The 14,879-nt window shown below is 44.1% G+C and overlaps 1 protein-coding gene across 1 annotated transcript in view; it reads left to right on the top strand.

Annotated features, from left to right (window-relative positions):
* Positions 1–742: 742 nt before the first annotated feature.
* Positions 743–14,879, top strand: part of qars1 (glutaminyl-tRNA synthetase 1) — a 61,140-nt gene continuing 47,003 nt past the window's right edge. Inside the window, exons 1-6 of the mRNA XM_059649676.1 lie at positions 743–889; positions 3,849–3,996; positions 6,120–6,229; positions 10,502–10,577; positions 13,612–13,676; positions 14,386–14,439. Coding sequence (XP_059505659.1) covers positions 767–889; positions 3,849–3,996; positions 6,120–6,229; positions 10,502–10,577; positions 13,612–13,676; positions 14,386–14,439 — 576 coding nt within the window. The 5' untranslated portion in view covers positions 743–766. The remainder of the gene's footprint in view (positions 890–3,848; positions 3,997–6,119; positions 6,230–10,501; positions 10,578–13,611; positions 13,677–14,385; positions 14,440–14,879) is intronic.

Below are 14,879 nucleotides of genomic sequence, written 5' to 3'. Positions count from 1 at the left end.
TCCCTTTTTAAACAGTGGCATCACATGGCTGTTTTCCAGTCTGTGGGAACCACCCCAGAGTCCAGTGAATTTTGGTCAATAATTACTAGCACATTTGCTATTTCCCCCATCACCTCTTAGTGCCTGGTTTACAGGGATAGGGAAGAGATGGGTCTGGGTGGGATACCCTTCAGAACGTTGGCATGAACTCGACAGGCCGAATGGCCTACTTCCACACCGTGGGCATTCTATGATTTAAGAAATTACCCTATACTGAATAAAGCATGCAGAACCTAGGCCTGTGAAGCAGCTTCGCTCGGTCCGGGGCATCGAACGAAGCGCTAGTGCACGTAGAGAAGGCCGAAGAGCCTCGAATACATTCGTACCTTCAGATAGTGCTGCGTGATGCAACATCCTGTCACTCCGAATGGTGGGCCATATCCGGACGCGGGGCGGTTTTGACCAATTATCGGACAGTTTGTCAGGCGGATGGAACATGATTGGTCAATCTGGGTACCATAGTCTTCAATCACTGGGCGGGTTAGATAAGCGGGGGGATTGGTCCGATGCTGAAGGGGTGTGACGAGATATCCGATGTCTATTGGTCAACCTGGCCAAAGAGGTGGGACCTCCGCTGGCGGGTGGAAGCCATGTCATATGGTGATTGGCTAGTCCCAGAAGGCGGGACGGCATATTTCGCAGTGATTGGTTAGCCTCGGACGGCCGGACGGGCAGTAATTGGTCAGAATGAGGGGCGGGCCCTGCTCATGCGGCGGGGTCAGAGTGAATGATGGCGGTCCCGGCCTCGCGTCTTGAACTCTTCCGTGGGATCGGCCTGAGCGAGCAGAAAGCCAAAGAAACCCTGAGGAACCAGGCGCTGTGCGGCCTCCTCATTCAGGCCATCGAGCAGGTGGGAGCGAGGGCTATGGCTTGTGGACGGCGGGAGATCTCCTGGAACGTGGGCCTTGGCGCGGCCCTGGGCCTGGGCGTCAACTTTTACAGCCCGGAGAGGAGCTTTTCGGCCCATCGATTACTGTGCTAGTTAAAAACAATCACCAAGCTATTCTAATCCCATTTCCTAGAACTTGGTCTTGTATGTCTTGACATCGCTAATGCTCACCTAAATACTTGCTGAATGCTGTGAGGCTTTCTGCCTCTCGCACCCTCACAGGGAGTGAGTTCCAGATTACTACCACCCTTTCTTTCCGTCACAAAACTGGCACAGGCACAAAGGGCTGAATGGCCTGTCTCCGTGTTGTCAAGTATTGGGATTTCTGGGTTCGAAACCAGTTTAGTGAATGAGATCTAATAAAGTTCTGGGAGGGCGAAATAATATAAACATTTGTATTTGTTATTGGGCTGTGAGCATCACTTGCAAGGCCAGCATTGATTAGAATTGTGGAGTGGTTACAACATCGAAGAAAGCCATTTGAGCCATTATGTCTATGCTAGACCACGTCTCCCACCTATTCCACCACTTCAGATGTTTAGAACGTTTGACAACACAGATGGAGGCCACTCTGTGCATAATTTCTCCATGTCAAATTGCTTTTGGAGAAGGTAGTAACGAGTTTTGTCTTGAATCACTGCAGTGCTTGGGGTGTAAGTAGACCCACAATGCAGTTAGGGAGGAAATTCCAAGATTTCAACCCAGCGGCACTGAAGGAGCAGCAATATATTTCCAAGTCAGAATGGTGAATTGCTTGGCAGCAAACTTCCAGTTAGTGCTGTTACCATGGAATCTGTTGTCCTTGTTCTGCTAGATAGTATGAGGATTCGGGGCAGAAATGTGGAGACATTTCTTTACCTAAAGAGTGATGAACCTGTGGAATTCATTACCGTAGGAAGTAGTTGATGCAAAAACGTTGAATGTAATCAAGAAGCGGCTAGATATAGCATTTGGGGTGAAGGGAGTCAAAGGTTTTGAGGAGAAAGCAGGATTAGGCTGTTGAGTTGGACAATCAGCCATGATTGTGAAGAATGGCAGAGCAGACTCGAAGGGCTAAGTGGCCTTGTCTGCTCCTATCTTCTATGTTTCAATGATGTGGTCATGGTTTTGAAGGGTGCTGCTTTGGGAAGTTCTGTGAGAAGGTGATTCAACCAATGAAGGAGAGAAAAGATTTAAGTAACAGAATGTTACTTGCACAAATTATACCCATGTGTGGAAATGGACCTTTTTTTTCTTTATTCATGGGATGAGGGACCTCCCTGGCTAGGCAGCATCTATTTCCCATTCCTAAATACCCAGAGGGCAATTAAGACTCAACCACATTGCTGTGGGTCTGGAGTCATATGTCGGCCAGACCAGGTGAGGATCTGGGTTTTTCTGACATCAACAATGGATTCACAGTCATCGTTAGATTCTTAATTCCAGATATTTATTGAATCATACTCCACCATTTGCTGTAGTGGGATTCGAAGCTAGATCCCGAGAATGTATCTGGGTCTCTGGATTAATAGTCTAGTGATAATACCATTATAGTTGAAGTAGGTGTGAGCTCAGCCTTTTCTTTGAGTCACTGGCTGCTGGTTAAAGCCAGGGACCAGAGACAATCAACTCAACCAAGGCTGACAGTTAGAACGCATCTACGGTGCCCACTATTGGAGGGTCAAAACTGAGGGAGTGCTCCAGTGTTGAAGGGTCAGCGTGTCCTTTTGGATGTGCTAGATGCTGAACCACCATTTGAAGAAATCTATGGGCGATCTGAGCAATACTTCTCGCAAGCAATGTCAGTTAAACGAGAATTTGTGGTTGTTAATTTGAGTACTCTTTGTGGGATGTGAAGCGGCTTGCTGAGTGAATTGGTCTCAGATGTTTGAACATTGTGTTGTAAAAGGACAAATTAGATTTCAGTTTTCTTCCCTTGTATTAGTTTTGGAGAGGAATGCTTTATTCAAATGGTGGAAATGTGGAGGGAATAACCAGTTTAACTACTCAGCGTTTTGGTAGCATTAGGTGATGTCACTGTCAATTTTAGGACTGACATAAATTTGTAAACATTTTTACAGTTATTGGTTTGCTTAGATCATGTGGAAATATTTATAAGACCAGTTAATGCATTGAGCATTGAACACTGAACACTGATAAATTGTTCTGTCAGACTGGCTTTTACTCAATATAATTTTGCATACATCTGTCCTGGGGACAGTATAGACATAGCTTTACTTTTGGTTTAATGGAGTAGAGGGAGTTTTACTCTGTATCTAACCTCCTGCTGTACCTGTCCTGGGAGTGTTTGATAAGGGCAATGTAAGGGGAGCTCTAGTTTCAGTTTGAGACTAGAGGGAGCTTTACTTTGTATCTAACCGTGTCCTGCACCTGTCCTGGGAGAAAGTGTACAGAAAGCTTTAAAAGAGTATAGGGAGCTTTACTCTGTCCCTAGCCCCATGCTGCCCCTTTTCTGGGAGTGTTTGATGTGGACAGTGTTAAGGAAGCTTTACTCTATCTTAACCCCACACTGTTCTGGTGGTGGGAGTGTTTGATGGGAACAGGTTTTGGTGGTTTGATCAGCCTGGAAGCTGAGGTATAAAGTTATATTTCAGTAAATGTCAGAAGATTGAGAAGAAAATACCACTGAGTGAGTCAATGAAGGAGAAATGTGTGGGATGATAATAGGTGAGAATCATAAAGGAATAACCAGGCCTAATAACGGATAAAGCCAGCTGGCCATGGTACCAAGCATGGGGACAGTGTTTGCTCCACTGAGCAGCTGAAAGTCAGCATTTGTGTTTTCTGAGACTGTGACATCTGTTTTCCATGTGCTGAGGGCAGTTTAATGAATCTGGGAGTTAATTGAGGGGGGAGCCTTCTAACGTGCAAATGTCCTCCCGACCCATAGCTCACTCTATCTCTCTTCTTCAAACACCAGGCACAAGAAATTTTGGGTTCTACACCAGACAAGGCAACAGGCACACTCCTGTATAATGCAGCCACTCGACTCAAGGACCAGACTCATCTGGGCTTCCTGGTCAAGTACATTGCAAAGAAGGAAGTGACCTCAGACCTGCAGCTCAATGGTAAGGTTAACCTCCTGGCCTGGGAATTCTTTCCACGAACGAGTTCAATCTGTCTGCTTCAGAAAGCTGCTTGGTACAGTGACGGTTAACTATGCAGATTATGTATCTCAGTCCAACCACATCAGCTGTTGGTGATATGTTGCTGTAGATGAATTTCTGCTACTTTCCCTGACAGATCCCTTTCCAATCTACTTTGGGGTGTTGTAAGGACAGGAAATATGTGAATCTAAAATGCAGGAGAACCCTATAGTTGCTGAATCTAATAAACTGCTTGTGGTAGTTAGCTTCTAATCATATCTTAGATATCAGGTAAAAGATTAAATTCTTTAACACAGAAAATGCTGGAGAAACTCAGCAGATCTGGCAGCATCTGTGGAGAGAGTAACAAAGTTATTGTTTCGAGCGCAGTATGACAACGCTTCAGAACTGAAAAGTGTTGCCCTTCACGGCTGTGTGTGTGTGTGTATGTGTGTGTGTGTGTGTGTTGGGAGATGGTTGAGTGTAGGGGGTATGCTGGGCACGGGGAGAATTTGACTGCTTTTCTTAGTGTCAAATGATCTTTTACATCCAGCCGCACGAGCAAAATGATCACAGGAGTAGGCCATTCACCCCTTCAGTGGAGTTGTGACGTTCAGTTAAACCATGACTGATCATCTACCTCATTGCCACCTTGATGCACATTCAACATATCTGTGATGTCTTTGATCTCCAGGACCTATCGATCTGTTGAAAATCCTCAATGACTGATCCTCCACGCCCTGCTGGGGCAGGGAATTCCAAAGATCCATACCCTCTGAGTGAAGACATTCCTCCTCATATCAACCTGAACTAGCTACCCACTTATTGTCAGATGCAACAGCCAGGCGAACCATCCTAGCTACATCCAACTTGTCACACTCTGATACTTTTGGTGTGAATTTGCATTGAGTAGTCTTTCTGCTGGTCTTACTTTGACTTTCCACATGACATTCTTCTATTCTCATAACTCTTGCAGTGATCATGGTTTTTTAAACAACTTGGTTAGAGACCGTTCTGTCTTTACCTTGCACTCTCTACTTCCTGTTCCCTTTTGATCTCTGAGTCGGAGTCATACAGTATGGAAATAGACCCTTCGGTCCAACCAGTCCATGCCACACATAATCCCAAACTAAATTAGAGCCATGTGCCTGTCCCTGGGCCATATCCCTCCTAACCTTTCTTATTCTCTTAGTTACCTGAACATCTTTTAAACCTTACCCGTATCAGCCACTTTCCCAAGAAGTTTATTCTGTGCGCAGACCATACTCTGTATAAAAAAGAAATTGCTCCTATTTCTTTTTTTAAATATTTCACCTCTCATCTTAAAAATGTGCCTCCTCGTTTGAAACCCCCACCCGAGGGAAAAGACAACTACCATTAACTCTATCCATACCTTTCATTATTTTATAAACTTCTGTACGATCACCTCTCAATCGCTTATGCTCCCGTGGAAAAACGTCCCAGTCTGTTTAGCCTTTCTGTACTACTCAAATCTTCCATAACCAGTAACACCTTGGTAAATCCAAACTGAATCCTCTCCAGCTTAATAATATCCTTCCTATAACTGGGCAACTAGAACGTCATCCTTAGCCCTTGGCCCCAGCCCCTGCCTTAGCCTTATCACAGGCCCAGTTCCATGACGAAATCATCTCAGCCTTAGCTTAGGCCCAAAATCCTGGCCAATTTCCCTTTCCCCTTCACAACACAACCCCCAAACTCTGTTCAACTCCCATCTTAACCTCAGCAATAGGCATCAAAATCCTGACCAAGTCCCCACTCCTCCTCACCAACAGGCCACAAGAGTCTGTCGCTCATCCGGGGGTATGTGACTAGCCGTGTATGTCATAGGGGCCTATCACTAAAGCCCCACTTACCCCAAGCAGTGTGTTTGCTGTAATTACAGTTCTCTGTCCCGGGGGGGTAGCAGGTAGTAATCGTAGCCACAGCTGCAGCGGAACACCACGATGAGCTGGAAGCAGGAATGAACACAGGTCCTTTTGTACTCATCAAACTAAAATGTTAACTTCTGACTATGACCAGTCAGAAACGGACTTTCTTCATTTTGGAGGGACAAAAATTAACCTCATTTTATCTCTTTCAATTAGCTTCTCTCAATTACATTAAAAACCATCAGCTGGGTCCAATCGACAGTGCAGATTTTGAGAGAGAATGTGGAATTGGAGTGGTGGTGACACCGGAGCAGATTGAGGAAGTGGTGAGTTGACTCAGGCCTTCCTATTTGCAACGCAAGATCTGCAGGATCTCTACAGAAAATGGTTGTCTCCTCCCAAGCTATGACTCTAATCAGCTTCTTGTTGCTTGCTATAGCAGCTCAATGTATGTTTGGCTACTTGCCTTCTCTGTTGTTTGCATTAGACGTTAAGCTCCTTTATTTATTTTTCATTCATGGGATGAGGGCATCGCTGACTAGGTAGCATTTATTGCCCGTTCCTCATTGCCCAGCAGGCAGTTATGAGTCAACGACATTGCTGAGGGTCTGGAATCACCTGTAGGCCAGACCAGGTAAGGACAGCAGTTTCCTTCCCTAAAGGACATTAGTGAGCCTGATGGGTTTTTCTGACAATCGACAGTGGATTCCTGGTCATTGTTAGACTCTAATTCCAGATATTTTATTGAATTCAAATTCCACCAACTGCTGTGGCGGGATTTGAGCCCAGGTCCCCAGAGCATTATCTGGGCCTCGGTCCCCAGAGCATTATCTGGGTCTCTGGATTGGCATTCCAGCAATATTAGTACTAGGCCATCGCCTCCCCTAAGGTGGTCAGAATAGGCCTGCTGGAGGTGATATTGGACAGCTGACGACCCACAGAGCGGCACTTTCTGCCAAGTGATGAATGTATTTGTACACCGTGAGAGCCCTTTGATGCGTCAGTGTTCTCCCTAAAGCAGAGTGTCCTAGTACATCTCTAATTTACAATGGCAGTGGAGCTTGCAGAATAATCATTTGTTTTGAATAGCATGGTGGCTCAGTGGTTAGTGCTGCTACTTCACAGTGTCAGGGACATGGGCTCAATTACACCCCTTGCGCGAGATTGTGAAGTTTGCCCTGTCTGCATGAGTTTCCTCCGGGTGCTCCGGCTTCCTGCCACAGCCCAGGTTAGGTGGATTGACCATGCTAAATTATCCCTACTGTCCAGCAATGTGCAGGCTAGGTGGATTAGCCATAGGAAATGCAGGTTTACAGGGATAGGACAAGGAGAGTGGTTCCAGGTAAGTTGCTCTTTAGAGGGTGGGTGTGGACTCGACTGGCTGATTGGCTGTCTTCCACACTGTACAGATTCTATGATTCTATTTGGATTGTTCCTTCAATCTAGTATAATGCCCCTGGAGTCAGAGGAATGTTCTCAGACAACATTTGACAATGGGTCACGTAAAATGTTAACCGTCAGTATAGTTAACCCTTGGTCAGGGAAATAGCATTTGTGGCCTGCCCAAAAACGGGCAGTGAGAGTCTTGGAGATAATCCCTGTTTTCAATATGTTAGAGAACCCACCAGATTGTTACAACCTGAAAGGCTGAGAAATATGCAGCAATCTTCAGCCACTGTTGTTGAGTGGATGATCCACCTCTGCTTCCTCCTGAAATCCCAACGTCCCAGATGCCAGCCTTCGGGCAGTTCAATGGATGAACTGGATAGTGCAAAGGCTAAACATCCTGGTGACAATACTGAAGACTTGTGCTCCAGAATTAACAAATTGTTCCAGTACAGCCACAGTGCTATCAATTAGCCAAAAATGGGAATGATTACCCGGGAATATCCAATACACAAAATGAAGGATCCAACCCAGTCATGTTACTTTTTGGCAATTCATATCTTCAAGCTTATGCTAATAAGTAGCAAGTAGCACTCATGTTGTGCAAGTACAGGCAATGACCTTCTCCAACAACAGTAAATGTTACAGTGCTGAAGTGCCACAGTCAATATCCTAGGGTTACTTTTGCCCAGAAACTAACCTGAATGAGCTGTGTAAACATTCTGGCTACAAAAGCAATCCTTCAATGAATAACCTGCTTCTAAAAGCCTGTGCATCATCTACAATTCACAAGTTAAGACTTATATAGTACGCTGCACTTGTCTGGATAAATGCAGCTGCAAAAACACGTGTGAAGCCTTACACCATCCAGGATAAATCAACCCCTAGATTGGCACTGCATTCACAAACATTCAGTATTCGCTGCCTTTTACCACTGATGCTCGCTAGTGGCAGGGTGGCCTTCTACAAAATGCATTGTAGAAGTTCATCAAGACTGCTGAGACAGCACATTCCAAACCTACAACCACTTCCATCTCAAACACCACCTCCAAGTTACTCACTGTTCCTTCAGTGTTGATGAATCAAAATCCTGGAACTCCCTCCCTAATTGCACTGTAGACGGCATTATAATTCACTGATAACAATTGTTATGGTGTTATACCTAATTATTGTTAGTACCAAACAAGTCAGATCCCAAACTGAGAGAGATCCCAAACTGGAACTTAAACTAACAAAGTGTGGAGCTGGATGAACACAGCAGGCCAAGCAGTATCTCAGGAGCATAGAAGCTGACGTTTCGGGCCTAGACCCTTCCTGGATAGATCAATATATTTTGTTATCAGGATGATCTTCAAATAAAATATAAGTGCAATGTTGAAGCATTTGTTTTCATAACAAAACAACAGTTTATTAACAACAGTAATGAATATGAACAAGAAGGAAAAATCTGTTATAACACCGATTCAAAAAAATTTAAATGCGCTAATAATAGATGAAGTACTCAAAACAGATTAAAATAAACCATAGCTTTGTACTGGAATCAGTATAACCTGGCCCAATTTACAAACTTTATTACATCTCTAAGAAGGTCTAGTGCTGTACTTCAAGTAAGATCCAGTTCAGCTTACTTCCAAGGTAGGAAGAGACTCCTCAAGTGTTGAAATATTTTAAAATAAACTAAAATTTCAACGTATCTGCTGGAACTGGCGTAGCTTTCCTCCAGTGCCGTAATATCCCTGATGCAGTTTCAATTCCTTTTTGTCTTTCATTTTTAAACTACCAAAACTTAACTTCTTTTCCACTGACTATGTCCCAACTCTCTGGTCTGGCATTATTAACGTTTTGTTCTATGACTATTTCATTGCTGTAAGCTCCTTTTTCATAGGAATGCTGCTTAGCATGCTATTCCATCAAAAGAAGCAATTTGGGGATTGATACGTGCCTCTTTCCTGGGCGACTTCCCGCACAGACTAAAATTTAAAACCAGGGTCTGGAAAGCTAAATCCCGAGGAACCCTGCATTAGTTCATCCTCTTTGGAATTATGGCTCAAAAACAGAAATTGCTGGAGAAACAACAGCTCTGACCACATTTGTGGAGAGAAAGCAGAGTCAACATTTTGGATCCAGTGATCCCTAGAACATACACCAGTACAGCACAGGGACAGGCCCCTCAGCCCGACATGTCTGTACTGACCATGATGCCGTTCTAAACTAATGCCACCAGCCTACATGTGGTCAGCGTTCTTCTGCTCACTGCCTTGTTAACATCTTAAACTTTGCTATCTTACCTGCTTCTGCCACCTCCCTGACAGCATGTTTCATGTACCTACTACCCTCTACGTTTTAAAAACACTTGCCTCGCACATCTCTGTACTGATGGCAGCTTTCATCACAGCCAACCCATTAATAGTCCCCACAAGCAGCTTTTCCTTCTCCCTAGCTCACCATTATCTATTCCTGCCCAACTACTACTTTCTGTGTCAGGCTCCATCTTCATCTATGGTTTACTTGTTTCCTTCTGACCCCTATCCCTGTCTTCAGTATGTATAACCACCTTAGCTACATTCGGTTCTGAAGAAAGGTCACAGGATCTAAATGATGGCTGTGCTTTCTCTGCACAGATGCTGCCAGACCTGAGTTTCTGTTTGTTTGTACCTTTGTTTCAAATTTCCAGCATCTACAATTCTGTGTGTTTTTGACTGATAGGTATTGTTTTAAGAAGTTAATTGTTCAAACACACAGACAAATCTATATGTTTAATATAGAATCCCAATAACTCAACCCTGTGCTAAACAACAATAAATCTTTCGGTTCCACCAACATTTCAAGGGCAGTTGGCGATGGGCAATAAGTGGCCAAGCCAGTAATACTTGCATCTCTTGGGGGGACAAAAACATCTTTTCCTCAAAGTTCTCATTGGAAGAAAGCTTGACATTCTGATTCTGAGTTCATCCATTAGTGATACAGCACCTTTTTAAATACTCCACACACAGCAATTAAAGAACAACCTAAAAACTGAAGAGTGTCTGTTGCCTGGGTTTGGGGTCGTTGCGTCCTGGGCCATCTTGATGTGGAATTTCTTTGTCATTTAAATAAATGATGAGTAGGAGGTGATTTATAGCTTCATGCCTGCAGTGTTTCTGATATAAATTAACGGGCGTTCCTTTAGTCAACAAGAGTGTGTTTTAACATTCTTATTGTGTCCTTACTAGGTTGAAGCAGCAGTCAACAAGTACAGAAACCAGCTCATGTTGGACCGATACCACTTTAACATGGGATTATTAATGAGTGAGTGTTAGGAAATGTGAAAAACCACTCAGTCTGCCATTGTCTCTATTTCTTACAAACAATTGTCTATTGTCTATTTCTTTGTCACTGCCTAGTGTGTATTCACTGCTGTGAGCCGCTTTGTTTTGGGAAAATGTGTCCGTGATTTTCAACAAGAGCATGTGTATGAAATTAATTGCCAGAGGAAGTAGTCGAAGCAAGTACAATTAGAGCATTTAAAAGACATTTCAGCATGTACATGAATAGGAAAAGTTTATAGGGATATGGGCCAATCATGGGCGAATGGGACTAGTTCAGTTTGGGAAACCTAGTTGGGGTGGCTGAGTTGGCCTGAGGTGTCCTTTTTCGTGCTGTACAACTTCATGATTGACTCTTATCCAAGGTTATGTTTCTGTTCCACTGGTGGATTGTTCACACTGGGACTTACTGAACTTGCAAAGTGAACAGCATAGAATCCTTATGAATGGTTTAAGATTCAGAATAAATGTTTCCCGCCTTGTTAAAAGGCAGTAGATGTATTTGCCTTGGAAAGATTTGATGTGCCTCTGGAATTTTATCGAGTCATTTCAATAATTCAGAGAATGTGAGTTCTGATGTTGAGATGGCAGTTTGAAAGTAGAATTGCCGCAAGAAATTCAAAGCTGGTCTCAGTAGGTGTGAATATGAAACTGTTGTGTTGTCACAGAGAAACCCAGATGGTTCAATAAAGCCCCAAATGCTGTTGTTACCTTACCACATCTAAATGTAATGCCAAGCTTATAGCATTTTGTTTGATTCCCAACTGGCCAGGAGATACCCAGTTACAACCCAAGTGCCAGCTTCAACACTTGGATAGCAGTGAGTCAGATACATGACCAATCGTTATCACCCTGTGTGGAATTGAATTGAGTTAGCTTTATTGTCACATGCTCAAATGAGATCAGTGAAAAGTTTCAAAGTTGCCAGTTAAGATGCCACCTTGGGTACAAGGTACCAACGTAGAGAATCTTCAGTACAAGTTCTTAGAGAGTAAAATAGAGAAATAAAGAAATAAAAGTTACAGATCATAGGAATAAATTAGAAAACAGAGAAACAAAAACAGTCCATCCAAACCAGTACCACTGGCACCTAGCCTCCAGAGTACCATGGGTCTTGACCCCAGACTGCACCAGGCTTCACATCCAGGCTGTCTCAAGATGGGGAAAGTGCTCTGGAATCACCATAAGTTTAGAAGTCCATGCTGTGGCATGCCAGGCCAAGAGACCACCTTGGGCCACCAAAAGATCAGGTGCCACTGAGGGGCTGCCAAAAGGCCACGTGCCACCAAGAGACCAACAGGTTGGGGGACAACCAGGAGTCCATTGTGCCAGGATGAGAGGAAGCTTTGCCAGGTCCGTGCTGAGGCCAAGAGTTGGAGTCTGCTGTGGCTGGTAGTTCAGGACGTCACTGAAAGTAAAAAGAGAGGGGGAAAAAAAACACAAAAGAGATGGATAAATTGGTCGAGCTCTGGCTGAACTGCCCTACTCTGCCACCATCTTTGAAGATGTGTGTAAAGCTGGCATCCTCTCTGGATGACTACGGGTAGTCAATAAAGCCAGCCTTGACACCAAGCTAGCACTTGTTAGATGAATTTTTTAAAACAGTGAGAAACACCTGCTGGATACCTTCCTAGTTGTCACAGAGACACATGTCTGTTGGAAATCTCAGTCACCTTAAGACAATGTGAGATCAGTCAAGTGCTATAACAGGCACTACTGAAAGCCCTAGCCCTCTAGAACAGGGCATTGCTACAAGAAAAGGCTTCGTTACTTCACTGAAAATGCTGTGCCCGGCACCATGTCTTGATGGTATTGGTGGGGTTCAGAAGCCTGTCACTCGTAGAGAGAGTACAAAGCAGAAGAAAAGGAGATGATGTGTAAACATGTTGATCTGCGAAGATGCATGGTGATCTGTAATGAGCTGCTTGAAAAAGGTTGGAAAAACACTAATGGGGGCAGTGGGACTAAAAGCTTTCTCAATGAGCCAGCACTGTGCTTTCAACTGAGTGGCCTCCTGTGCTGGAACATAAAACAGGTCCTTTGGCCCACCATGTCTGTGCCACCTATGTTGCCATTCTAAACCAATCCATCTATCTGCGTATGATCAGTATCCCTCTATTCCCTGCCTGTTTTTGTGCCCACCTAATTGCCTATTAAACATTACTATCTGCTCCTACCACGGGGCAGCATGGTGGCACAGTGGTTAGCACTGCTGCCTCATGATGCCAGGGACCCGGGTTCGATTCCACCCTCGGGCAACTGTCTGTGTGGAGTTTACACATTCTCCCGATGTCTCCGTGGGTTTCTTCCGGGTGCTCCAGTTTCCTCCCATAGTCCAAAGATGTGTATGGTGGGTGGATTGACCATGCTAAATTGCCCATAGTGTTCAGGGATGCATAGATTAGATGGGTTATCGGGGGATGGATCTGGGTGGGACGCCCTGAGGGTTGGTGTGGACTTGTTGGGCCGAAAGGCCTGTTTCCAGATTCTATGAACTCCCCTGGTAATATTTTCCAGGCACCTAGCACTCTCCGTGTTTAAAAAAAACAATTGGTACTTGCATTTCCTTTTAAAAATTCCATCTCTCATCTTAAACCTATGCCCCCAAGTATTTGACCTTTCCACTCTGGGGGGAGAAAACACTCTGTCACTGTCCACCTTTTCCATGCTACTCATAACTTTATATACTTCGCTAGGTTGTCTCTGAGCCTGTGACAGCACATTCAAGTTTTTCCAACCTCTCCGTGAAGCTAATATGATCCAATCCAGGTAACATCCTAGTAAAGCTCTTGTATAGCCTCTCCAAAGCCTCCATATCCTTATAGCCTTCTAATTGTTTGGTGATCAGAACTGTACATGATACTTCAAATGTGGCCTAACTAAATAAATAAATTCTGTGAATCTAACTAGATTGAGAATGGAGTTAACAGCTCTTATAACTGTCAGAAGAAATATTTGAATTGCTGAGTGTTGAGTTTTGTGAGGAGTGTTTAATGTTTGAGATTTTTCTCTCCCAGGTGAAGTGAGAAATAAACTGAAGTGGGCAGATGGGAAAATTATCAAAAATGAAGTGGATCTCCAGGCAAGTGCTGCAGATTGTTCTGGTCAGTAAATTAAAACTGTTGGAGCACAAGGCTAACCAGGGCTCAGTTTAACATTCCATCTGGAAGAGATTGCCCCGACAGTGACACCCTCCCACACTACGTTGAAGTGCTGTTCTGTGTGGTGCTGTTTGAGTAGGTTTTGAACTCTCAACTCCCTGATTCAGACGTGAGGGAGGGAGGGAGAGAGATGGATTTTGCAACTGCTGCCCACTCAGCTGCAGCTGATTGACAACCTGATGATAATGAGTCAGAAACTCTAATCGCCATTCTCTATCTGTTTGTTGATGTTAAAGTGATCTCCATATATTTTAACACATTGATTATAACAGTCTTGTGTCTGTTACAGACCCACTAATGGACTGTTACTGACTATCTAGGTGTTCATGAAAAGCATATTCCTAAAATGCGTCATAAACAGGCATTTGTAGATTTTAAGCCTTCTGTGCAAGAGCGGGAATTATACAAGTTTCTGTCTGCTCTAGGCAGGTAGAAGTTTAATGATCTCTTAGTTGCTAGTTTGAAACTTGTACTCTGTACCCCCCCCACCCCCATGTATCACCATAGTTAACTGTTCAAAGCCTAAATTCAAGTGTATGTTAACAACCTTCCTTGGGTGGACATGCTGAATTAATGTTTAAATTGTGCTCTGTCAAATATGTTATAATGTCTACTTTTTATGATTTTCAGGTTTTGAATTTACTGGGTCCAAAGACTGAAGCTGACCTGGAAAAGAAGACGAAGGTATTGACTGTACTGCAGTGCTCTGCACTCTTTGTGAACAGTTGTGCAAGCTTGCCTGTTAAAGCTTCTGAGTGGTTAGCACTGCTGCCTCACAGAGCTGGGGACCTGGGTTTGATTCCACCCTTGTGTGGAATTTACACATCTGCCCATGTTTGCATGGATTTCCTCTGGGTGCTTTGGTTTCCTCCCAGAGCCCAAAGAGGTGCAGGTTATGGTGGATTGGCCTTGCTAACTTGCCCATATTGTCCAGGGATGTACAGACTGATGGATTAGACATGGGAAGTACAGGGTTACAAGGATAGGGTAGGGAGCATGTCTGGTAGGGCTGCTCTTCAGAGGGACTCAATGGGCCAATGGGCCTGTTTCCATATAATAATGATTCTGTTCTGTGGTTCACAGCATATGGATATCATTGGCCAGACCAACATTTTTCCCACCCC

The sequence above is a fragment of the Stegostoma tigrinum genome, chromosome 11 (genome assembly GCF_030684315.1).
Source record: "Stegostoma tigrinum isolate sSteTig4 chromosome 11, sSteTig4.hap1, whole genome shotgun sequence".
NCBI classification, from domain to species: domain Eukaryota; kingdom Metazoa; phylum Chordata; class Chondrichthyes; order Orectolobiformes; family Stegostomatidae; genus Stegostoma; species Stegostoma tigrinum.
Note: the sequence above shows the minus strand (reverse complement) of the source record. Positions and strands in the feature narration are given on the sequence as shown.